Below are 26,833 nucleotides of genomic sequence, written 5' to 3'. Positions count from 1 at the left end.
TTTGTACTGTCATTTTGCATAACTGAAAGCTTCCTTCAGGAGCAGCTGTGACAGTGCAATAAGGCACTCAAACCTCCTTGCTGCCGATGACATGGAGCAACTGCCACCAGCAATGCAGGAGGCAACACTAGAGACGGGTATCATATCTCGTTATACAGAGCTTGGGTGTCCTGGTAAGAGAAGATCAGTTTAGCTTTGGAATCTTCTCTCTAGAACACAGGATCAGCTGATGCTACTTATAAAGGCACCGGTCATCCTAAAAATGTATGGTGTGCCCTTTACAGAACACAATTTGTCATCACTTATACACTGTGCCAGGTATATTGCTGGCAAATATGAATAATGCAAGATAAATAGATTTTAACTATTGAAAGCCGTCAGGATATAGATCGAACCCCATTATATAACCACTGGTAAAAGCAAGCAGATCAGTGCGAGTGAGTGCACTCAGAATGCATTGTTACAGAGTGCATTTAAATAAAATGGCTTTTTAATCAATATGTTTAAAAACATGCGTGAAACAATTTGTGCTGTTGTGAGCATACAGCAGGGATTAGCATCCATTAACACTGCTGATGTTGTAGGCTGAGAGCAGTGGGAGTCACTTTCCACAGCAACTGGACAGCCAGTGACAGCTCATCCCTGCCCCATGGTATTTGTGTTTGCACTCATGTGTATATTCCAATCACCATATCATTATAATCTTCCAATACATGTACGAAGCTTGAAAAAAAAAAAATGCTCAAGCTCATTTACTACTAAGGTGTGGACAAAATATCGGATGTCAGGTGACATTCGGATACAGAATGCCAGGGAAGTTAAGGGAAGATTCTTTTAAAAATCTTGTCTGCCCGTGATGAAACGGCACTGTCAATTTTAACGAAGAACAGTCTGTAGCCAACCAGTTTAAACCATTGTAACCACATAATACTCCTGTGCTTTTATGTATGTCCGCGAACGTGTACCTAGTACACCAATTTGCATATAAAATACCAACTCAGTTATTTACACCATCAAGTGACACATGTAGGACACTCCGACCCAAACAAGCTGTGCTGTGGATACAGTGGTAGCACCAGGAGACATGTGAACACAAGTATCTTTCACCCATTTGTGTACACTAGAAGGCACCCATCTGCTGTGCAGAATAATGCAATGGAGGAGTTTCTTTTTGCAGTAAATCAGTGAAAGCTTGGAACGATTACTGATCTGGTTAACTAAAAATATATAAATATATCAGTTTCCTCCTCTCACATTATCTGATGTCAGGGGCTTGTGTGATAAACCAACAAGCATTGTGTCTATCGAACACTCTGAGACATGTGCAGTGGGGTCAGCATCTCTTCAAATATGGCACCTTTGACATTGGAACCGCGGAGGTTGGCTTCCTGCAGATCACACCCAGAAAGGTCACAGTTCTGGAGTAGAAAATATAAAAACAAACAGAACGTGGGTTATAAAGGAACAAACAATAATGAAGGTCTGATTATTTCAGATATGCACTCTTTAATTCAGCCTGTACTATAACTTTGCAGGGCCCGATCACTTTCATTACATTTCAATATCAGTTTCTTCTCCTTTCCACCTCATGTACAAGTCAACAACTTCCAGTCTGTTCTGTCTCCACACTCTGATCTTAAAGTTCATTCCCCTCTCCTCTCCCACTTACAAATACAGTTTGTTTCTTCTCTTTGCCATAAAATGCACCCTCCAAGCAAAAGTTCAGCTCTCTCAAACAGTGACCAGATTTACCTTTGACTGAATTTCCTTCCTTTTATAACCACCACCTTATCTCCAAGCTTGTTCTCTCACCTCCAGGTCAGTTCCTGCCAATGTGGCGCCACGCAGATTGCAATTCTTCAGTTTGGCATTTTTCAGGGTTGCAACCCGAAGGTTTATCCCAGTCATCTGGCTGCCTTCCATATCAACACCCTTCAAATTCGCACCTAGAGTATAAAGGGTGGGAAATAGAGTTGCATGTGTTATATTCATGTCCCACAAATATGCATGTCATATGAATTAAGATGTAACAGTAATGTTGAATTGCTAAAAAGGTTTACACAATTATTTACTTTAATGTAATAATTAAATTGCTTTAAAGCAGAGCTAATGGCATTCCATCTACGCACCCTCAGCATACATATACACAACTTCACAGATAAAAAGTGGGCTCACTCAAACAAAGCCATGGACTTCTCTGAATAGAAAGAGGATTGAACGGTTTCGGAGGCTTTAAAAAGGGACACTATATAGTCACCTGAACAAGTTTAGCTTAATGAAGCAGTTTTGGTGTATAGATCATGCCCTTGCAGTCTCATTGCTCAATTCTCTGCCATTTACAAGTTAAATCACTTTGTTAATGCAGCCATAGCCACACCTCCCCTGCATTTGACTTGCACAGCCTTCCTAAACTTTTCCTGTAAAGAGTCAACTAATGTTTATACTTCCTGTATTTAAAATACGGTTTAATTTTGAATTTCATATCTCCTGCTCTGTTAATTGCCTTCTAAACCTTGCAAGAGCTTCCTGAATGTAATTAAAATTAATTCTACAGAGCAGGAGATAAAAACTTTAAAGTTACATCTGATTGAAAGTGAAACTATTTATTTCCATGTAAACTGTGTAAGCCAGAGGAGGTGTGGCTGGGGTTGCAAAAAAGAGAAAGGTGATTCAACTCCTAAATGGCAGAGAATGGAGCAGTGAGACTGCAGGAGTATGATCTATACACCATAACTGCTTCATTAAGCTAAAGTTGTTTTGGTGACTAATGTTCCTTTAAGTATTCCAGTTTGCATTCTACCATGACCTGCCAATCTAGAATTCAGGAATTATTCACTTGGGTGCAAACAGTGAAAAATTAAAATCTATACGCTTAATGGGAATCCTTAGTTCTGAAAAGAACAAATATTTTTGGGACTACACATTTCCTTCTGTCCACCCCACTATAGGCGGATTTAACCCAGTTTTAGATTACAGGGTTAAACGGACAGGACCACTGCATTGCAAAAACATGGTCTGGGTGAATAGTGTTCCTTTAAAGGATTGCTTGAGAAACAAAACGATAGTACAAATGTATTCTAGCGGCCAAATTTGGAACCTGTAATTGCAAAGAGGCTCTTGTTTAGTACTACCATTAGATACAAGACAGACAGATTACGGTAGATAGATACACACAAAGAAAACAAAGCGCAAAAAAAAAAAAAAAAAAAATTAGAAATTAGAATAAAACAAATCAGAGAAGATAATTAACACAAACATATTTCTCCTTTAAAGGTGTAGCATGCATGACAGGGTTTTAGTTTGTCACCTTCTAAATTTGCTTTCAGGCCAGATGGGTCTTCAAAATCACAGCCTTTCAATGAGGCACCCTCCGCATTAGAGCATAGCATCTTCACGCCCTGGAGATTGGCTCCCTGTAAAGTAAAGACATAAACAGTTGCCTGAAAGAGGACAGCAACAGTACTGCCTATGAATCCATCACATTGAGCCCAGCATATGGGTGCAGCTCCTTGATTTTACACCTGTACATACTCATGCATGTGGGGTTGAATATACCAGCAATTGACAATGAAATCAATTTCAGGGCTAGGTGGTATGGCTGAAACAATAGCCTTGAGAGAATGTTTCTAATATGGCTATTTTGTCTTAAAATGTCACAATTCCCTTTTCAGTGCTCTACAATTCCCAGTTCAATTCCCAAATACTAACAGCAGTGACACCAATACATCTCATAAAATCAGATTAACTAATATTAGTCCTGTGCCGAGGAGCCTAGGCAGAAGTTTCATTACTGAACTTGGCTTGGTGGTCAGGTCTTTCCCATCAAGAAAGAAAAATACCTTGATCAAGGAGGAAAAATATATTCAAATTTAACATCTAAACATGCCATTAAAGGCAAGAAACAGGTCAGCATTAATACAACACATTTCCCGCCCCAGCTGTAATTTTAACATTAATTTGAATTAAAAAATATTTTTTTTTTAGTGGATTAAGGGGTTTTTATACTTTGATGTGCAATAATATTTAGCATGTTTCTTCCCCGTCTGGGGAGGTTGGGATTTTAGGAGTATGCGAATGCCTGTTACTGGGAGGTTTATAGCTATAAAAAAAAAAAAAAAAAAAAGTATTACCAAATCAAGTCGACAGGGGTTCATCTCTTATAAAACACAGCAATGAGGCTTAGAGTGTCCATTTAAGAGAACATCAGATTGTATAGGTCTTTTAAACCTTCCTGTTCTCTGTTTAAGGTCAGTAAAACCTGTCTTCTTCCATAAGGAGATCCTACCCCTCCCCCCCTTAAAAGAAAACAAATAAAAATAAATAAACACACACAACCTAAATATGCGTTGCCAAGGTCCTGTAAATCTCTTAAGGACACAACTTTTGGAATAAAAGGGAATCATGACAGAATATTTCCGTCATGTGTCCTTAAGGTGTTCTGGTGTTGGTGGAGGTAAAAGTGAGAGGTTCCGTTGCGTTCTGTTACATGTAGTCAGGGATTAATTATGTTTTGTTTGCTGGGTGCTGTTGGCTCATAATAGTAAGACGGTACATTTAGGCATTGTAACAGAGCCTATTACATCTTAAGGTGTCTATCTAGAATATCCAGCCTACTCGGTCTATGTCAACGTCCTCGATTTGTTAGCCTAAGTCAGTAGAAACCTCTGTGTAATTTTAAAGTGTTAGATAAGTTGTAGTAGTCACTAACAAAGTTGTTCCCTCCTTCCAAAAGGGGGAGACATAAAAAGGGAAAGGGCCTACGTGAAGTCACACCCCCCCCCCCCATTCACGCATGGCCGTCCATGACAGGTAGGTGTAAACCAACAGTCTATCTTTACGTACAATGTGTGTCTCAGCTCGTATCCTTGTGCTGTGTTTAAGCGATAGGCCATATATAACAATTGTAGCGTTAACAGCGTATTTTTATAACAAGGTTATATAGAGCGGTTAAACTAGTCGACTGACGAATGCTTAACCTAAGGTCCATGGCCCATCCATCTCCTGCACCTTCAGAGGCATCACTCCCTCCAATGTCTCTCCCAGCTCCGGTCACATACTTGGATCCGCCGTGTTTCACTTACGGTCACCGGTACTCCATTGCTCCACACAGACTGGCTCCACCGGGCTCACGGCTTTGGGGACAAGTCCTCCCAGGCCCCCCACAAACCCGGAGGTCGAGGGTAGCATGCATCCAGTGGGTAGACTTTCCGGGGCATCGGTCCCCCAGGGCCCGAGGCCCCCGCGCTGCAATCCTACATGTGAGTGCGATCCTGCATACCGCCACTTCCAGGTTGAGTGCGCATGTTATAGATGTGGCAGGGAGAGCGCCATCTTTGGCTGTGAGTTAGGCTGCGGTCAGGTTCCTGGTCAGTTCCGGTCATTTGGCTGTTGTGTACCCCATCGTCTGGGAAGAAGGGGAGGGGGGGAGCGGGGCGGGGCCTCTGTCCGTCGGCAGTTACATGCCCTGCAGGGCCATGAGCTTGCTTGAAAGCGGGCCGGCCTTTTCCTCCTCTGTTGCGTGTAGCTTGTCGTCGTCGTGAAGCGTGGAGGTAGGCCTGAGGTGCTGGCGGGCCCAATCCTCCGGTATTGCAGCTCCGGGGCCGGGATCCCCCGGCCACTGATGTGTTCCCACAGATGAGTGTAGCGGTATCTGGTTGTTAGTAGGGCTCTTTTGGCCCTATATCGTCGATTTTACGGAGCGGGGACTGGAGCTGAGGAAGATGGCTGCTGTTCAGCTCGGCGGCCCGGCCCCGCCCCCCTTGGTGTTTCTAATCCAGTTAATAGATGTCAAGCCCTTATAGAAGTACCCCAAATTCCTTCTACATTACTTTAGAGAGCAGATTCTACAACTGTCATGGAATACATTAGACTGTATAAATTATGGTAATTTTCAGTAATGGGGAGGGGGACAACATGTCCAGTACCCCAACAATAGTGGCTTGCTAACATTTATTATGGGGCTTTCCTTACATCCAACACAGATCCAGACAGGTCTGCACGCTCCAAGCAAGCTCCACACAAGTTGACGTGAGTAAGGTTACAGCGACTTAGATTTGCCATCTTGAAATTTATATATCGCAGGTCCAGACGGGACAAGTCAGCTCCGCTAAAATTCAGACCCTGCAAAAGGAAGAGGCATAAAGATTGTGTTTTTGTCATCTTTCATTAGAAGAAACAAACATTTATCAAAGCTCTATCAAGGTCTAAATCACTGAAGATAGAATTATAGAAGCTCCTTATCACACAGCAGATGTATTTGCCATTTACCTGACATCGCAGTTCTGATTTTGTTGGAGTAGCAAGAAGAAATCGCACAAATTCCTTACGAGAGATGGGAGAGTGATCGTCTGCTGGCTGTGAATTCTGTAGAGACACATTTTTTTTTAAAACAGAAGAAAAAAAAAAACCCATTTATCTTCTGTTATCAAAACAATTGGTCCTTTAACTTATTTACATTACACTGATCCTCCCCCCTCCCCCCTTTGCTTTGAGAGCAGCAGATATTACCTAAAGTGGAGAATGGAGCCTAAACTGACATTTTATATACTGTAAATAAAACCTCTCCAATCATACAATTTCAGATTTATTTTTTTTTACAAGAGAATTAAAATACCAGCATGCATTTTAGAATAGAAAAAGCCACACTAATGATGTGGTCATTTACAGGTTAGAGTGCTTATACTTCCTCTTAATTTGAAAAGTTCCTCTAATAGTTTTATTTTAACAGGAAGATGACAAATAAATCTTTAAAATTTCACATAGATCCATATATAAATTAATCTGATGTAGAAGATGCATGTGTGATTATAAAATACAAAGTCTCCCCATCCGTGAGTTGTACGAGTTTAAAACAAAAACACGTTGGACAGAATGTAATGTATGATAGCAGATCCAAATTATTAGAAGTAAAATCTTTCTTACCTTTTAAATTACTTAAAAATAATACTGACAGTTAAATGGCAGCTCTACAGAGCTTTAATTTTTAATTTCCCTAAATTGGTTATAGTACCTGGAATTCCCTGGCATTGTGCCTTAATTCAGTGTTAAACTGCTTTTGAAATATAGAATACTAAATGAAGGTCCCTTGCCACCCACAGCCTGGCCCATACTGGAGGTGTGGCTAAGGCAGAGACTACACTCTTCCTTACCCACACCAGCAATGGGCAGTTGTGAGAGGCTGAGATAAGTCAGTTGACAATCAACTAAACCCCCACGCCCATGGCTGTTTGAGCAACTCTTCCTAATTAAGCATGAACAGCACATAGAAGTTGGGCTGCAATCAGATTGCAGACACTTGTGCAGCATTAATTCACTCAAAAATTAAGGGGACAAGAGACACTATAACACTTAAATGATGTGTGGTTACAGTGCCTACGGTGTTACAATTATATTGATTAAAAAAAAAAAAATTTAAAAAAAATTATTGCACTAGTTCTACAACATTTTTTGCACTACATATCAAGCTACAAGAGGAAGTCTTCTATATGGAAAAATATGACAAACACAAAGAGAAAGAAAAAAAAAAAAGCCACCAAACAAACTCAAGACCTACTACTCCTGATAATACATCTGCAACAGTTGGGCAGTTTGTACGTTTAGCGATATAGATCTGAAGGGAAAGTTTCATTTAAAAAAAAAAAAAAAAACAAAAAAAAAAATAATACAGACACCCCTTTAAACATCAGGAAATGTTTACTGGATGCCTACAAAAGTTTTCCAATGTTGATTGATAAGCTAGCAATAGCTGTTGGGGCATTGCTTGCCTATTTGTACCCTATATGCACAATTAAATAAAGAATTAAAAAAAAAAAAAAACACATCAGGAAATGTGCATGTGGGCAGTATCATTGTAATGAGGTAAAAAGGTGGTTGAGAACAACATAAAGATGTCAAATCACTATAGCAGAACTGACATGAACAGGATTGTCAATGCAGTCAAAGTGAACATTGGGTTTACTTAAGGGGACACACTAGGCACCATAAACACTTCATACTGAGTTCCCTGGCACAGTCCCATTGTACAGCGTTAAATCATTATTGAACAGTCCCTTTAATAAGACTATATATTATTAAAAAAAAATACACACCACACACTTATTTAGTATAATAGAATACATTCATACACTACCATAACTACCATATGGTTTAAAGATGATGTAAACTAACCTTTATTGACAACTCCAGGTGTTCAATCAAGGAAACTATGTTAAAAAATTTAGCTTCTTCCAGGACCCCTGCAAAAAAAATAAAGTTTGTCAGACACTTTTTGAATTTCCAGTCACTGCGACTTCCTCAATTCAGGAATTTAAGCAATGCTTACCCAACAGGTTCACTCCATCATTGACAATTAACTGTCCATGACGTAGGTAGTTCAGTATTGGTTCAAAGTATTCTGGACTACGATCAATCAGGAACGCCCCTCTGTGATCACGCTTATTCCCCCAGGCTTCTAAAAATAAAATACTATGAGTTATCTTCTAAACTAAGTATTTTGGGGGATTCAGAAAATTGCAAAAAATGCCTAAATAACTAAACTGGAAGCAATTTCTAATTTAAAGGGACACTCCAGGCACCCAGACCACTTCTGCCCATTGGAGTGGTCTGGGTGCCAACTCCCCCTACTCTTAACCCTGCAAGTGTAATGATTGCAGTTTTTTTATAAACTGCAATAATTACCTTGCAGGGTTAACTCCACCTCTAGTGACTGTCTAGTGGACAGCCACTAGAGGGCACTTCCTGCATCGAAGCACAGAAAACCTGTGCTAGAGCGTCGCTGGACGTCCTCACGCTGTGTGAGGACCTCCAGCGTCGCTCAATTCCTCATAGGAAAGCATTAAAAACATTTTTCAATGCTTTCCTATGGGGAGCTCTAATGCTCATGCGCGGCATTGGCGCGCATGTGTATTAGGTCTCCCCGGCCGGTGGGTGGGATCAGTCTCGCCCACCGGCCGACGTAATACAGAGGAGGAGCGGCGGAAGAAGCAGCGACGTGGGACCCCTTCAGCAACCAGGGATTGGGGTGGGTGGGAGGGAGAAGGGGCCTGCAGTGCCAGGAAAACAGATTGTTTTCCTGGCACTGGAGTTTCCCTTTAACTATATACAGTATTTTACAAATATGAGTACACCCCTCACATTTTTGAAAATATTTTATAATATCTTTGCATGTGACAACACTGAAGAAATGACACTCTGCTACAATGTAAAGTAGTAAGTGTACAGCCTGTATAACAGTGTAAATTTGCTGTCCCCTCAAAGTAACTCAACACACAGCCATTACAGTCTAAATTGTTGGCAACAAAAAGGGAGTACACCCCTGAGTGGAAATGTCCAAATTGGGCCCCAAGTGTCAATATTTTGTGTGGCCACCATTATTTTCCAGCACTGCCTTAACCTTCATGGGCATGGAGTTCACCAGAGCTGCCACTACCACTGGAGTTCTCTTCCACTCCTCCATGACATCATGGAGCTAGTGGATGTTGGAGACCTTGTGCTCCCCCACCATCTGTTTGAGGATGCCAGGCCATCACCTTTACCGTCAGCTTCTTTAGCAAGACAGTGGTTGTCTTGGAGGCGTGTTTGGGGTCGTTACCATGTTGGAATACTGCCCTGTGGCCCAGTCTCCGAAGGGAGGGGATCATGCTCTGCTTCAGTATGTCACAATACATGTTAGCATTCATGGTTCCCTCAATGAACTAAAGCTCCCCAGTGCCGGCAGCACTCATGCAGGCCCAGACCATGACACTCCCACCATGCTTGACTGTAGGCAAGACACTTGTCTTTGTACTCCTCACCTGGTTGCCGCTACACATGCTTGACACCATCTGAACCAAATACGTTTATCTTGGTCTCATTGGACCACAGGACATGGTTCCAGTAATCCATGTCCTTAGTCTCCTTCAAACCGTTTGCGAGCTTCATCTTTAGATGACAGCCATGCAGACCAGTTTTATGCAGTGAGCGGCGTATGGTCTGAGCACTGACAGGCTGGTGGAGGCCCTTCAACCTCTACAGCAATGCGGGCAGCACTCATACGTCTACTTCCCAAAGACAACCTCAGGATATGACACTGAGCACGTGCACTCAACTTCTTTGGTCGACCATGGCGAGGCCTGTTCTGAGTGGAACCTGTCCTGTAAAACCACTGTATGGTCTTGCCCACCATGCTGCAGTTAAGTTTCAGGGTCTTGGCAATCTTCTTATAGCCAAGGCCATCGTTATATAGAGCGACAATTCTTTTTATTTCCAGATCCTCAGAGGGTTTTTTGCCATGGAGGTGCCATGTTGAACTTCCAGTGACCAGTATGAGAGAGATCACACCAAATTTAACACACCGGCGACCTTGTAACACTAACGGGTCACATGACACCGGGGAGAGAAAATAGCTAATTGGGCCCAATTTGGACATTTCCACTCAGGGCTGTACTTACTTTTGTTGCAAACGGTTTAGACATTAATGGCTGTGTGTTGAGTTATTTTGAAGAGACAGCAAATTTACACTGTTATACAGGCTGTACACTTACTACTTTACATTGTAGCAGAGTTTAATTTCTTCAGTGTTGTCACATGAAAATGTATAATAAAATATTTACAAAAATGTGAGGGGTGTACTCCCTTTTGTGAGATACTGTATTTGTCTGTATGAATGAACTGAAGGAGTTACTCTCAACACTGAAAAGGTTTATCCATTAAATATGAACTGAAGTAATTATAAAAAAAATTCAGATCTACACACGGCAGTCCAAAATAATTGTGATGGAACAGTTCTCCAATCTAAGACTAGCATTTTAATGAAAAAAAAAATAGTTTTTCCAAATCATGACAATTTACTGCTAGTACACACCCTGATTTACAGTCCCTTTAAGTATTATATTTTTGTAGGCAATTGGAATATAGAGGTAGTGAAGAAAGTAAATATTAATTAACTGTATTACATTTGTAAGCGGTTACCAATAATGCTGTTTCTTCATGTATCAAATATAAATTACAAAACAAAATCCATTAACAACTTCCATGTGCCAAACGGTTGCAAAATCAATTTGATTGAAAGCACTCAAGGCTGGGGACTTCACATTTACCCCTCATAAGATGATTCCATTGCCAAAGTTTGTTACAAACCCTTTATTTGGCCACCAATAGGCAACAACTTAGACCCTATGAGGTCTTTGAGAAGTCTAAGTTCATCAACACGAAAAATCCTGAACAGTTCACAAAAGTTTTTATGTTTAAGATTCAATGAGTGTACTAGTACTGCCACATCCAAGAAGTGAGTTCTATGTACAGTGCACCCTGGGGAAATAACATGGGAAGTTATCTTTGATAAACTGCAGATATCCAGATTATGTCTGCAATATTGATGCTACAAAGATCCCTTTTATCTTTGTAATTAGATAGATTCTTTGGGCAAGAGCCAGGGGCTTCCTGGAAAATCCTAAAGTGCCAGTTTGGGTTACTCAACTCTACATGCAACCCATTATTATGATTATTTATGTCTTTAAAAAGCACCAAACATATTTAAGCAAATGGCTTGAAGAGGTGATGAGAGCTCTGTTTAAATAAGGTTACAACCATCTCCTGCTAGCCAGCAGAATGTACCTAAAAATTGCTCCCTTAGTAACTGTTCCCAAACTTTGGGAGGGGAGGGGGGGGGGGGGGGGGGCTAATGACTTCTAACACTTATTATGCCTAACTGGACCTGCAGTCTCTCTAATCTGGTTAACAACCTTTTCACCGAGTTACACAGCAGAATATTCAGAGATATATTGCCACCTGGTGACCTGAATACTTGCAGCCTGTTCACCTATACCACACTGGGAAATTAACTGCCTCTGTACACTGCACTCAAAGGGTTGGTGACCTGATAGATTCTGATTTACTATCAAATGGACACACTTGTTTAGAAAATCGGTGCAACAAACCTCTGTCACTGAACATGTGAGACAGCATGCTGTCTGGCTCCTTACTGACCAGAGTGCTCCTATAGGAAGAAATAAAGCAAGATAAAGGTTATTCACAGTGGACCATTTAATGAATTATGTTCAAGTTCTGTTATATTATAAGCTTGGTTATTTTCACCAAAAGACTGCAGTTTAGATTTCAATTCACTTAATAAACCAATTGGATTCAGCATATTAACATGTTAGATGAAGCAAAAAACAGAACAATCAAGGCCATTTAATGGAAATATTTGGAGCTCCTTCCTTTATCGTGGTAGTAGTAATTTCACATGTTTTCACGGATAATCTAAACAAATCATTCTTCATTTCACAATCCATTATTAGTAAGTTTCCCCCTGCCAGTTACCTGTTATGTCAACTTATCCTAGAGTAATCCACTAAACACTTAGCAATTCTTGCATTAATGATAAGAAGATAAAAAGGACCCGACCGTGCTGTAGTGAAATAACGTCCCCCTACATTGAGCGTCAGCCAGTCTGTGTGACTTCCAGTTAGCGGCTCCATAATCATGGGCTCATTCATAGGATCAGTTGTTGGATCTAAGAACACAGGTATGGAAATATATGAGATGACATGAATGTGACAAGTGTAGTCCAAAAGGCTGAAGTGCCAAAAAGTTAATGGAAGAGAAAGTTAGATTAAATACAAATAACGTTGATGAGTGACTGAAGCAGACATACCTGCAAGAGGTTCTTCCCCGGACACGTATAAAACATCATCATCTCTGGGGGCCAAATAGAACACCACAATGAGAAAGAAAAAATGATAAATTTTATACACATTGCATCTCTAAAAAAAATTGCAAATGTATCAAGTTTGAAACTACAGATCTGGCTCATTAATAAAATAAACTAAATAAGAATTAAACATCATAAATCTCGCTCTGATTGCTCCATGCCCAGATTTCTAAAACAGTGCAAAGAAAAGTAGTCAAGTAAGGCGCCAACATCAAGGATGAATGCCAGCCAGGGTTAGGACACATACTTAGAAGAAAAAAAAAAATTGAGCCATGTTCTTACTATTAAGTAAATAAATACACATAATGTCTCAGACACTTGCATGCAATGTTTCAACCAACAATCTGGTCTGTCAAGTCTTGACAAAGACCAGATTATTGACAAAAATCACAGATTTCTCAAATGATGGAATAAACAGTCATTTGCAGATCTGCAGAGTATCTGGAACATTATTATAGGTTTAATTTGGATATAATGAGAGGTAACACCCTAAGTGCAGTGTACGTGATCCAGGAGCTGACTTGCAAAAATGGCTAAAACTAGAAATAGTAAAATTATAAAAATTATAATGTGCAAATAAATAATGAAAAATAGTGGTGGTGGTATAAATATAAAAATATATATATATATAAAAAATATATAAAAAGGGTAGAAATACTTCAAAAAAGAACACTGGGATAAAGTGCAACAAGAATGTATGGTGTGTGTATATACCTTTAAGAACTGCTATAGGCAGAATATGTGGAATAAACACCAAATAATATACTTTTAGTAAAAAGATGTAAACATAATACAGCAGAAGAAACAGTATGTGCAAAAAACTGTTTCCTGCAGTGCAATATAATGGTGATATCGCTGTAAAGTGCCACTAGAACAAATAATTGAAATAGTAAAAAACTGGGTGAAAGTAAAAAAAGTTTATTTAAAATTTAAAATAAATATAGATAAAAATGTGTCCGGAATGATTACCAGCACAGTGGATGAGGGTATTGGAAGTCAGCCTCAAGGACCGGTCTGGATGGCTGTGGATGGTGTGAGCACTTTCCTTTTTCCAGCTGCCGGCTGCCGGTAAAGAAGGCGTGCGTGTCAGACCTCGCTCTGAAAGGTGAGTGATGTAGAACTCCCGGTCCGGGACTGAGAAGGCTTCGCTGTCAAGTTGTTACACCACTATCTGGAACATAGATGGAATCGGTAACCTGCTTGTTCAGTCTGACGCGTTTCGTGGGAGTCAGCCCCACTTCTTCAGAGACGGAATACAGTTTGGTGCTCAGATAACAGTTTAAATACACTTTCAATTAATGGATAATATGTATACAATTTGAGTGTTAATTGAACAATAAAACGATATGATACATCTTCAATGAACAAAGTAATATCAGGGGTGGCAATACAGAAATATCTTTCAATTCAACATAATTTAATAAAACGGACTTTAAATCAAAATGGCATGATTATTCTTCTATGATTCATATGAAAAGTAAAGTGTATGCAATAATTAATTAAATCAAGATATAGAGCAAAAATACCTTGTATTTACATTTGAAATGAAGAGTAAGTGATGAAGTTTCCTGATACTAATGGAAATAAAAATGGAATTAACAAATAGATGTATATAAGAGGAAATCCAAGGATGATAGAAAGAATTTTGGGATAAAAATCCAAGATGAAAATAGAAATAGAAATAAAAATGAATAAATAAATACACACGGAGAAAGAAACAAATGGATACAATTAATATAAGAATAAGATTGAAGGGAGTAATATTGACCAGTGGTGTAAGTACATATATTGTACTCATCTGTGACATAAAATATAAAATATAGAGAATGTGATATGAAAATGAATAAGATATAGATGAAGATAAAAATAAAGATAAAAGGTAAATAGAAACCTATCTATATAAAAATACTTTAGTTTTGAGCGGCTACCCAAGAGTCTAACTCCCCCATTCCTGCGTGTTGCATTAGGCATACCAGATCTTTTTGTTCTTACTTCTAATTAATTTCACCTATTTGGGGTTTTTAGAGGACGACCATGGCTCTAAGTAGAAACATAGATTCCCTACGAATGGACAGAAAAATACTCTTGGATACTTGGTCTTTTAATGAGGATGACCAGAACATTAAAGAATCTACGACAGAACCCCCCAAACAACAGAATGACATCAGATCCCTCATTTACCAATTAGGTAAATTAATGGAAAAGGAAGTACAAGTATGGTGGGACATAGCGGCTTTAGACTTCTATGTTAATAACAGTATTGTACCAAAGGGTTTAAGGTTATTTAAACGGTCTACCTATAAACGTCATGATTTAACATTGTTGAAAAAATGGGACCAACTCTTGGACAAAGGTTCCCTATTACTAATGGTGTTTCTCATCAATGAGAAAAAGAAGGATCTAACACAACTAGACCTGGAAATAACAGAACTCAAAACCTCAATCCGCCCCCTAGTGGAAAATGGGGAGTTTGTAGAACTATTAGAACAGGTGGAGAAAAGAGTGAAAGATCTGGAATCCAACATTAGAGAGAACAAGAGAAATCAAGCTGACTACAGAACTCAGTCACAAAGAAATTGGAAAAGGGAACCAAGACAAAGATATAATTCTCCCAGCAAACAACAAATGGAAAAGAGACCTCAACATCATAGCACCTATAGGGATGTTTTAGTCTCTTCAAACAGTCCCACAAAGAATTATTCCAATAAATGGACACACAACAGACCATACCACCATAAGAGGCATGATTTCGGAAACAACTCACGACCTCAACTTCACTATCATGAAAAGAGGAAATACCCATATCAGGGAAGACATGTACAACGTTTTAAACCCGCAATGCATTCATATCAGAATGACAACTGGAGATCACAGGACTACTCCCACCGACACACTCCCAACCCAAGGGTCTCTTCCTCAAATGACAGGAGGACTGATTCCACCAATAAATCACCTAGACCAAACGAGATACAGCAATCCAACATCAACACCCATGCAGAGAATGATTTTTTAGAGGTGAGGGGGAGGATCCCCCCAAGAAGACAATAAGAGACACAGAAGAAGGAACAGAAAGACAAGAAGACCCAATACAACAGAAAAGGAGGAAGTAAATATTTTCAACCTTTCGGATAGAAATCTCAACTTGAATGAGATGTCCCTCCTGAGGAAAGGGTTGAAATTTGCACCCACCTCCAATAATCCAGATTTTAACATCTACATAGACCTACATAAATTCATACGTAAAGTATCAATTAAAAAAAATGTTATGGACAAACACAGTATGCAATCAGATACAGCACAGGACTATGAACACACTCAACTACATCCCACATCCACATTTTATCCACAGCATGTAAAAACCGATTCAATCAAAGTATTTGAGAAGATGGTGGAGAAGGAATTCAGACATAAGATCACTAAGGAGATAAAGAAAGACAATCTAACAAAAATAGAGAGGGGCGCATTGAAACGATTGATGAAAGCAGAGTACATAACTATCAAGGCAGCGGATAAAGGAGGTGGACTGGTTATCCTCAATACTGAGGATTACATAGAAGAAAATCATAGACTATTGGGAGATACCTGAACCTACCTCAAAGTGGATCATGACCCTACCTCCCACTTTCAAGAAGAACTCAAGGAAATACTTGACCAAGGGAAGGATAGAGGCATCATCAACGATAGGGAATACAAATACCTCTATATGCAGTTTCCAAGGTTACCGGTATTTTATCACCTACCCAAGATTCACAAGCAACTTTTCAAACCCCCAGGCAGACCGATCATTTCCGGAATTGGATCCCTCACCGCCAACCTCTCCGAGTATGTTGACTATTATTTACAAAAGATGGTCTCCTGTCTTAAGTCTTACTTGAGAGACTCCACACAGATTCTAAATATTTTATCTAATTCTAATTGGACAGAGGATATGATTTTAGTAACAGCAGATGCCACCTCACTTTATACTGTGATAGAACACCTACAGGGATGCGAGGCTATACAATACTCCTTAGCGGTATATTAAGAACTGAAGAATGACCAGATTGATTTTTTAATACAGTGTGTTGCTTTTATTCTCACCCACAATTATTTTTGGTGTCAGGATCAATTTTATCTCCAGATTGAAGGCAACGCCATGGGGACAAGATTCGCGCCAACCTGTTTATGGGCAAGTGGGAAGAAGAGTACATATGGGACCACTGCCCATTTGGCGCCAATCTGTCCGTGTGGCGGAGATACATAGATGACTGCTTTTTTATCTGGAAAGGGGACTTGGAATCCCTTGAACAGTTCAAAATCTACCTCAATAGTAATCCGTATCATCTTAGGTTTACTTTTAATCACTCCCAACAACTAATTGAATTTTTAGATCTCAATATTTACATCGAAGAAGGAAGACTGCACACCAAAACTTTTAAGAAAAATGTCGACTGTAACAGTTTTATTCCTTTTAATAGTCACCACAAACACACCTGGCTTAAGAATATACCGTACAATCAATTTAGGAGGATTTGACGAAACTGTTTGAAAATGGAAGATTGTAAGGAACAAATGAAGGAGACGCAACAGAGATTCAGGGAGAAAGGCTATCCCACAACATTACTAACAGAAGCTAAGAACAAAGCTCTAGCTATTCCAAGAGAAGAAACCCTGAAAAATAGCATCAAGACTACGAACAGTTTTAACCAGACACCTGCCTTCATTACCAAATTCAGTCACCAATCCCAGAAGATAGAAAAGATCTTCAAGAAACATTGGGGAATTCTTAGAAATGACCCCGCACTCTCCATATGTCTCGGAAATAAACCTCAGATCATCTTCACCAAGGCGCCCAACTTACAGCTTATGCTGGCTCCCACTATTAAAACTTCATCTAACCTCCAAGATCAAATACCCTCTAAAGGTTTCAGAAGATGTTCTAAATGTAGGGCATGTAGAAATAATCCTTCTTTGGAAACAGAGATTACCAAATTCTCATCCTCAACCAACAAGAAAGAGTATAACTTGAAAACAGATATGAATTGTAATACAGCAGGAGTTATTTACTTGATCACATGTCCCTGTCCCAAACAATATGTGGGGCGGACTAAGATCTGTTAAAACCAGGATCACGGAACATATCCGAAACATTGAAACAAGACTGCAGACACATAACCTCTCCAAGAATTCCATGGATGTGACCCTACGGGATTGAGGTTTTTACCCATTGAAAAAGTGAATGTCCATTGGAGAGGAGGGGACATGGAAAGAAATCTGGACCAGACAGAAGCAAGTTGGATCTTCCATTTAGAGACTCTTGTCCCTAAAGGACTCAACGTAGACTTTGAACTTAATGCTTTCTTATAGACTTTTTTTTTTTTTCATATATGTCTATTTTATATTTTTATATTTTAGAGTCCAATCACCTATTTTTTCTTTTATCAGAGTTCCTCTACCAATAGGTGCAGCGATATCCTCCTCATTTAATTTTAATTTATATACCGTTTATTATTATTTTTTCTTATTCTCTTATTTTAAGACATCTCATAATTGTTGGATGATCCTATTTATATTTATAATAGGTCTAGTTTTTAATTTATTATGCAAAGTATTTCCAATTACTTGCATTCATGTACGAGTTCTGTGGTTTTTTTTTTAAATGACTGCAATAACATCAGATGACATTGATTTATTAATTTATTTATATATCTATATAGTTATCCATCCATTTCTTTATTTATGTATTTATTATTTACTAAGATTACTCATATTGCTGGACAATTCAGTATAACTATAATACAAGTATTTTTATATAGATAGGTTTCTATTTACCTTTTATCTTTATTTTTATCTTCATCTATATCTTATTCATTTTCATATCACATTCTCTATATTTTATATTTTATGTCACAGATGAGTACAATATATGTACTTACACCACTGGTCAATATTACTCCCTTCAATCTTATTCTTATATTAATTGTATCCATTTGTTTCTTTCTCTGTGTGTATTTATTTATTCAATTTTATTTCTATTTCTATTTTCATCTTGGATTTTTATCCCAAAATTCTTTCTATCATCCTTGGATTTCCTCTTATATACATCTATTTGTTAATTCCATTTTTATTTCCATTAGTATCAGGAAACGTCATCACTTACTCTTCATTTCAAATGTAAATACAAGGTATTTTTGCTCTATATCTTGATTTAATTAATTATTGCATACACTTTACTTTTCATATGAATCATAGAAGAATAATCATGCCATTTTGATTTAAAGTCCGTTTTATTAAATTATGTTGAATTGAAAGATATTTCTGTATTGCCACCCCTGATATTACTTTGTTCATTGAAGATGTATCATATCGTTTTATTGTTCAATTAACACTCAAATTGTATACATATTATCCATTAATTGAAAGTGTATTTAAACTGTTATCTGAGCACCAAACTGTATTCCGTCTCTGAAGAAGTGGGGCTGACTCCCACGAAACGCGTCAGACTGAACAAGCAGGTTACCGATTCCATCTATGTTCCAGCTAGTGGTGTAACAACTTGACAGCGAAGCCTTGTCAGTCCCGGACCGGGAGCTCTGCATCACTCACCTCTCAGAGCGAGGTCTGACACGCACGCCTTCTTTACCGGCAGCTGGAAAAAGGAAAGTGCTCACACCATCCACAGCCATCCAGACCGGTCCTTGAGGCTGACTTCCAATACCCTCATCCACTGTGCTGGTAATCATTCCGGACACATTTTTATCTATATTTATTTTAAATTTTAAATAAACTTTTTTTACTTTCACCCAGTTTTTTACTATTTCAATTATTTGTTCTAGTGGCACTTTACAGCGATATCACCATTATATTGCACTGCAGGAAACAGTTTTTTGCACATACTGTTTCTTCTGCTGTATTATGTTTACATCTTTTTACTAAAAGTATATTATTTGGTGTTTATTCCACATATTCTGCCTATAGCAGTTCTTAAAGGTATATACACACACCATACATTCTTGTTGCACTTTATCCCAGTGTTCTTTTTTGAAGTATTTCTACCCTTTTTATATATATATTTTTTTATATTTATACCACTATTATACCACCACCACTATTTTTCATTATTTATTTGCACATTATAATTTTTATAATTTTACTATTTCTAGTTTTAGCCATTTTTGCAAGTCAGCTCCTGGATCACGTACACTGCACTTAGGGTGTTACCTCTCATTTTATCTTTCAATAGGTTTTTAGGTGAAACCCTATTAATATCCAGTTTTGAGCGACTACCCAAGAGTCTAACTCCCCCATTCCTGCGTGTTGCATTAGGCATACCAGATCTTTTTGTTCTCACTTTTAATTTGGATATAACTGGCATGAACAAAGCCTGGTCTTGACAGCACCTGAAGTGTAAGAACGTGAGTTTGGGAATTTCCCTCAGTGAAATGTAACCTACGGTATTTAAGTCTCACAATTCAGGAGACTAAGTCCTATCCAGGAAACAACCTATTTTTTTTTTTATTAGTGAAAGAATAAGTAACTCTACTTTCTACAGAGACTCAAAATAATAAACCACAGCATTCGAAGATGCCATCAATCTCAAGTAGTCAATATCTGCTATAGTATATGTTAAAAAGTACAAGTCAATCGAAAGATGCTTTCAATAACACCGAAGGTAACAGTATCAAGTATCTTAGGGATATTATTTTTAATAGAATTAAATATAAAAGGGACACTGGGATAATAATAATAATAATGATAAAAAATGTATGCATATTCACACATACACGCTGCTTTGCAAACATAACACTGTACCTGATCAGGTCAATGTCATCTATCTCTCCACCTCTCTCATTGTATAAACATGTTGCTTGGATTCCAAACTTAGCACTGGCCACAAACAGCAGATTAGGAAGCGATCCATTGACAGGCAGCACCTGAAGAACAAAAACTCAGGTGAGTCATTGCATTTACATTTTTATTTATTTTACCTTCAAGGTTTTGGGTACACAATCACTGCAGGGGAAATAAAACATTTTTTTCAGAGTGTTTGTTGAACCTACTTGCAAAAGGAAGTATATATACATATATATAAAATTTATTTAAAAAGTACAATTTATTATTACATTGCCTGTCCCTTATTGATGTTTCCTGTAAGTTTTGCAAACTATGTTTAGCCAGGTGACTTGTAAAATGAAAGTCAGATTAAGCCTTTGTTTATTATGCTGTGTAAACAATTGGCACTCTGAGGTTGTGGACTGTGTTTCTAAGAATCCTCAGCCAGCTTTGAGCGGTCAATGCTTTGATATCACGCCCTGGCTCCTTCATGCCAACTTACCTTCCCTTGCCTGGCACTTCCCTTAACAAACAGGGTGACTCTCCTCATACTCTCTCCTTCAACTCTGGGCAATCAGCGCAGCAGACCCGGAAGAGGGAAAGGGAGCTGAACGTAACAGCAGGCAGCGTTGACCAATCACAGGACGTATTGGATGGTCTGCGAACCAATGCGAGGGCAGCGGGCGGAGATATGAGAACTTACACGAAAGGCGTGGCCTGGCTTCGGCCCTTCTCAAAACACGTGAACTCACTCAAACCCATATTGGACAAAGGCTGTGCGCATGCGCAGGCTTCAATTGTTCATATTGAGCCATCTTCAAAACTGGCATGATAACGATTCTGTATGGTTATGGAATATGTGTTTTGGGAAGCACTTACCCCACAGTATAGGGAACTTTATAAAAGGAGCACATATGAAACATCTATCAATGAATTTACAGTAAAATAGAAATGTGTGTATGATACAGTAGATGACACTGAAAATAAATACAGTATAGAAATGGTATGTGTAAATGTTAAACATATTTAAAATATGTAATATGGTTTTGGGAAAACATGAAGCAGCTCTAATACACCAATGTCCAAGAATTGGTCTTATTAAGTAAACTGAGAATTGTCAGGAATTCTGTAAATTGACCGGGGAAATTAAAATCCCAAAATAGCTGGGCTGATGTGGAGAAATCATTTACGTTTTTCTATATTGGACTTTTAATCTAACATACCTATTTCATTCCTAACAGTATGAAAATGTTATCATAAATAAATAAAGCCCCATGATTCTTTCAAGGCAGATACAGTTCATCATGGATTTGTGACCATGTGCAGAATTTGAACAAATGATCAATGGGCCCTGTTGCAAGATTATTATTTTTTTTGACCACATACTGTGGTGGAATCTCGGTAAAAATAAATTTAGTAGGCCGAGATTACCACGTGGCATGTGTACGTGCATATGCTGACGTATCGATCAGTTGGTTGCACGAGGCAAGATACGATCAGTAGTGTACGGAGCATGTGCAAGAATACAGGATATAGTATTCCCCCTCCTCCATTGTGCTGGACAAGCCATGCGGTCAAACAGGAAGTTAATTCTTATTTGTATTGATTGGTTAAGAGAATGTGCGGGTGGAGCTTAATATGGGAGGAGTTATATGCCTATATAAGGAGCCTGCACTATTGTCCGGGGCTCAGAATTTGCTGTATTTTGGTGACATTAGTCCCTCTGAGTCCCGATCGGTGATCCAATAAAGAATCTCTTCCTTCCTGAAGAAACCTGTGTCCATCTCTCTGTGCTTGGCTTCCGTCAGTTTCTCCGGTATCATTTGGTGCATTGGCCGGGAAGCTCATCGTTTAACGGTAGCTGAGAGGCAGAGGCGTGAGACGGTCTATCTTTGCCCACGTTCTCTACGGCTGCACCCCTGAACTTCTGCGTGGACCTCCCTTCGTCTCGGCGCCACTGGTCTGTTGTCCAGGAGATCATCGGCCTCTACGTGAGAAGTGCTGGGGTGTCCCCGTCGATGAGTGTGAACTCAGGTTCAGGAACGAGGAGGTAAGACAACTGCTGTTTTAGACGGCAGGACCCGCTAGGGGTATACCGATTGTGCGGTAGGCCCAAAGGGGTTTTTGAATCTGTATCTGCCCCCTCTGTCGGAGGGAAGGAGCGAAGGCGCACCGCTCGATCGAACGCTCTTTAGTCAGACCGTTTGATTCTGTTAGTCAGGCAGGGCGCTCTGGTGTAAAATAAGCCCTAGCCGGACACCGGTGTCTTGTCTAGACTAGCGTTCTAGGGTGTACATTTTGTTCGCTAGGTCGGAGGGACCGGGAGACTAAGCGGCGTCTGTGTAAATTCGGTTCGCTAGTTCTCATCCTATCTGGGCTAAGTGGGAAGGCGTGTAAATTTGGAACCCACTAGACTTTTGATAGTACGACTAAGAGGCGTCTGTGTAAATTCGGTCCTCTAGCTCGTTGTATAGTGCGACTAAGAGGCGTCTGTGTAAATTCGGTCCTCTAGCTCGCTATATATGTGGTGATTGGGCAGTGTGGCTAACCAAAACGTATGTAGATTGTTTTTAGGTAGTCCATTCAAGGTACTGGCCAATAGTTTAGTTGGGAATTGTAAATGTGTTAACGATTGTTTTAGTAAAGTGTATATCTTGTTAGATAGCGCGAGCTTAAATATAGGGGGGCGTGCCTGACTTCCGGCGTAGACGGACGCATGGAGTGAGTGCTCCGTTTGTAGAGCCATTGAAGCGAGGAAAACATCGCTAAAATTCACTTTCAGATAGAGATAAAGCCCTCGAAAGCCCCCAAGACCCCTAAGCTTTCTAAGTCCCTCTAAGTCGTCCAAACTGTCCTCTGGCCGGGCAACCCTTTACTCACTAAAATCTCACAAAACCCGCACAGGTACACTGCCGGCTATATTGCCGGTTATACCGCCGGCTTCCACCGTTTCACCGGTTTTTTTTTTTTTCTCAAAGCAACTTTACCGTATGCTGATAAAACCTGCCACAAGCTTGCCAGGAGATTAACCGGAGTGTAGCAGTGAGAAGAGATAAATGGGGGAGAGCTGTTGCGAGACCAGTGTTCTGTGAGACCGGAGAATTGTGACCGGAGACTAGAGAACTGTGAGACCGGAGAACTGTGAGTCCAAAGGTTGGAGTCCTAGGAGTTAGGTAATACAAACAGCACTTACCAGACTGCTAACAGACTGCTACATCGCATGTATGCTTGCTTGCTATACTGCTTGCTACATTGCTTGCTACATTGCTATATTGCTACATTGCCACATAGCAGCTAGAGTTAAAGTGCTATAGTGCTACATTGTTACACTGTTACATTGCTACAGTCCTATAGTGCTACTCTGCCATACTCTGTTACAGTGTTACATTGTTACATTGGGGCAGTGATTGGGACATTTTGGGAAAACTTGCAGAAACTCTAGCAAAACTGATTATGTCTCCAGCTAAACAAACTAAACTAACTGATACAACAAGGTATAGCAAAAAGGAACGCCAAAAACAATCCCAAGATGATACTTTGGAGGACTCCCAGCCCAGAACGCAATCTCCGGATCCAGAGGGTCAGCAGGAGGGCCAGATGGAGGGGGTAATTAAATCTTCCAAGGCACAAAATAGTTTGGATGACGGGCAAGTGACTAAAGAGTACTTGAAGCTAATGTTACAGGAGCTGAGGGTAACTATTCGAGAAGATTTCTCCACAATTACATCAACGCTACATCGAGAATTGGTAGAAATAGGTGATCGCACTGACAGCCTAGAGAGGGGGACAGAAGAGATACGTGTTGAACATAATAAGGTGATAGATAAACTGAATAAGTTGGAGGAAGAGAACGCCAAATTGTGGCATAAATTAGCAGAAGTGGAAGACCGATCCCGTCGAAATAATATAAGGTTCCGTGGGGTAGCGGAGTCTGTTAAAGGAGATCAAATTCAGTCCTATATTATGGACATGTGTTTGGCGCTTGTACCCGCATTAAAGGACAGCATGTGGGAACTGGACAGGGCACATAGGCTGCCGAGACCGAACCGCCTCACAGCAGACATCCCAAGGGATATAATTGTGCGATTTCATCAATATAAATCAAAAGAGGCACTTATGAAAGCAGCAAGAGAGGTCTCAACGTTACCCTCACCATACAATGGGATATCGCTTTTTGCAGATTTATCAGCTTCAACCTTGGCCAGGAGGAGAGAGTTCTCTTATATCACCAAACAACTTCGTGATCATAAAATGGAGTACAGATGGGGTTTTCCGCCTAAGCTGCTGGTTTGGAATAACAGCAAAATGACCATTATTAAGGATGTGGAGGAAGGCTTGGCTACCTTAAAGGAATGGGGCATAGTGTTAAATCAGAATGCTGAAGAAAGTAGAGGGGCAGTAGGTATACATAAATCTGTGCCCCAGTCAACTTTGCAAAAAATTCGACAGGACTGGCTGGTGGTTGAGAAGACCCCTCGTCAGACATCGCAGAAATCTCAGCAAGCTCTTCAAGGGTAGAGGCTTTAACCTAGATATTGACACTGCTATTTCTGCTGTTTCTTATATACGCTGTTATTTTTGGTGACCTAAGCATTACAAACACTTAATATGAGATTTTGAACTCTTTGGTGTTTTTTTTTTTTTTTTTCTTTTTTTTTTTCCTCTTTGCTAAGTGAAGGGTCTGAAAATTGTAGCTTAAGTATCCTGAGCAAATCTGCTAGATGGAAATTCTGGAGCTAATTGATAACTGCATGTGAGCTTAGCAGACTAGTATTATTATTATTATTATTATTTTTTTTTGTGTGTGTTTATTGTTCTTTTTTTTTTTCTTTTCCAATCTTCTTTTTTCCTCCTGCAATCAAGGAGTTGAAAAGTTGCTGGGCAAGTGAAGTTAAACTGTTCAGAATGTAAATGTATAGAAACAAGAACAGATGCAATTAGTTAATCGCTGTTATTTGAATGTCGGGGTAGATAGGGCTACTAGGATGTACAGCGAGAGTAAAACTGTAAAGTTTTTTTTTTTTTTTTTGGCAAATTTATATAAGCAAAACATTGATTGTGTTTAGCCGTGCTTTGGCTAAAATGTTAATGAGGTGACCTTTTTATAAAACAGGTGATAAGAACATTATATACAGTAGATATAGATGTAGATGTTAGTGTTACTGCGATAAGAAGCATTACAGAATAGATTAAGGCTCAAGAACGGGATCGTTCCACACGACCCCCCTTAAGGGACGCTTAAAGGGATGGTCTCCCTTGCGACCCACAAATTATTCTCATTTTTGGGAATTCATGTAAATATTCTCTATATTTCTATTCTTTGTTTACTTTTTTTTCTTTTTTTTTCTTTTCAATTTAAATTTTCTAAGTTTTTGTTTTTTAATTTTTCCTTCTTCTTTTTCTGTTTCTGTGTAAGGTCTATAGTGAGTTTAAAAGTATGTAACTGGGTGAGGAAAAATGTAAAAGAAAAGAAAAAAAAAAAAAAAAAAAAAAAAAAGGGACAGAGGTATGTTAAAACCTTCTTGTCAAAATAACTATAGAAGAAACCATTTCCATAGAGATATTTCTGACTACTAGAGGTAAAGCAAAAAAGAAACTCGGTTTGGAGTATGGCCTATTACATTAAATGTATGTCTATGAATGTTAACGGGTTAAATAGCCCATTTAAGAGACGGGTAGCAATACAGGAGATTAATAATTCTAAAGCATCAATAATATGTTTCCAAGAAACACATTTTTGTACAAGAAACCCTCCTACTTTTAAACCTAAAAGGTACCCACAAATATATCATGCGTTTTCACCCCATAAAACAAAAGGGGTTGCTATAATGTTTCATGAGGATTGGTCATTTAATCAGGAGTTAATATATAAAGATAGGCAAGGTAGACTACTGATAGTGGTTGGAAATTTAAATGGAGTTCACATAACAGTAGCCTCGATATATGCCCCAAATAATTCACAAATCTCCTTTTTGAGTAGAGCATTTTCTAAAATTAAGGCCGTGTGTAAAGGTCAAACTATAATTTGTGGAGACTTCAATTGTACAATAGACCCAAATATGGATATAAAGAGAAGTAACGCTAAGAACCCACTACATCAGACCACCCTCCTGAGTTCTAAATTTTCTAAACTTATTAATTCCCATGATTTATATGACACATGGCGCTGTTTATACCCAGGTGAGAAAGATTATACCTTTTACTCAAACGTTCATAGCACTTATTCGAGAATAGATATGTGCTTAGTGGATAAATTATCATTACTGAATGTCACTGAGACAAAAATAGGAATCAGAACTTGGTCAGATCATGCTCCACTTGTCATCACTT

The 26,833-nt window shown here is 39.1% G+C and overlaps 2 protein-coding genes across 2 annotated transcripts in view; one reads left to right on the top strand and one right to left on the bottom strand.

Moving 5' to 3' along the window:
* Positions 1 to 214: 214 nt before the first annotated feature.
* On the bottom strand, positions 215 to 21,114 carry KCTD9 (potassium channel tetramerization domain containing 9). Its single transcript, XM_063448503.1, has 12 exons — positions 21,006 to 21,114; positions 20,483 to 20,604; positions 12,635 to 12,678; positions 12,385 to 12,493; positions 11,916 to 11,974; positions 8,321 to 8,449; positions 8,167 to 8,234; positions 6,268 to 6,363; positions 5,971 to 6,120; positions 3,308 to 3,413; positions 1,813 to 1,946; positions 215 to 1,418 (listed from the first exon to the last, which is right to left on the bottom strand). The coding sequence occupies exons 1-12, from the start codon at positions 21,051 to 21,053 to the stop codon at positions 1,302 to 1,304; spliced, it is 1,182 nt and encodes a 393-aa protein (XP_063304573.1). The 5' UTR covers positions 21,054 to 21,114; the 3' UTR covers positions 215 to 1,301.
* CDCA2 (cell division cycle associated 2) overlaps positions 20,572 to 26,833 on the top strand; it is a 78,618-nt gene continuing 72,356 nt past the window's right edge. The window contains exon 1 of the mRNA XM_063446266.1: positions 20,572 to 20,623. The gene's annotated coding sequence lies outside the window, so the exon portion shown is untranslated. The remainder of the gene's footprint in view (positions 20,624 to 26,833) is intronic.

The sequence above is a fragment of the Pelobates fuscus genome, chromosome 3 (genome assembly GCF_036172605.1).
Source record: "Pelobates fuscus isolate aPelFus1 chromosome 3, aPelFus1.pri, whole genome shotgun sequence".
NCBI lineage: Eukaryota > Metazoa > Chordata > Amphibia > Anura > Pelobatidae > Pelobates > Pelobates fuscus.
This window is presented reverse-complemented; position numbering and strand designations above follow the sequence as displayed.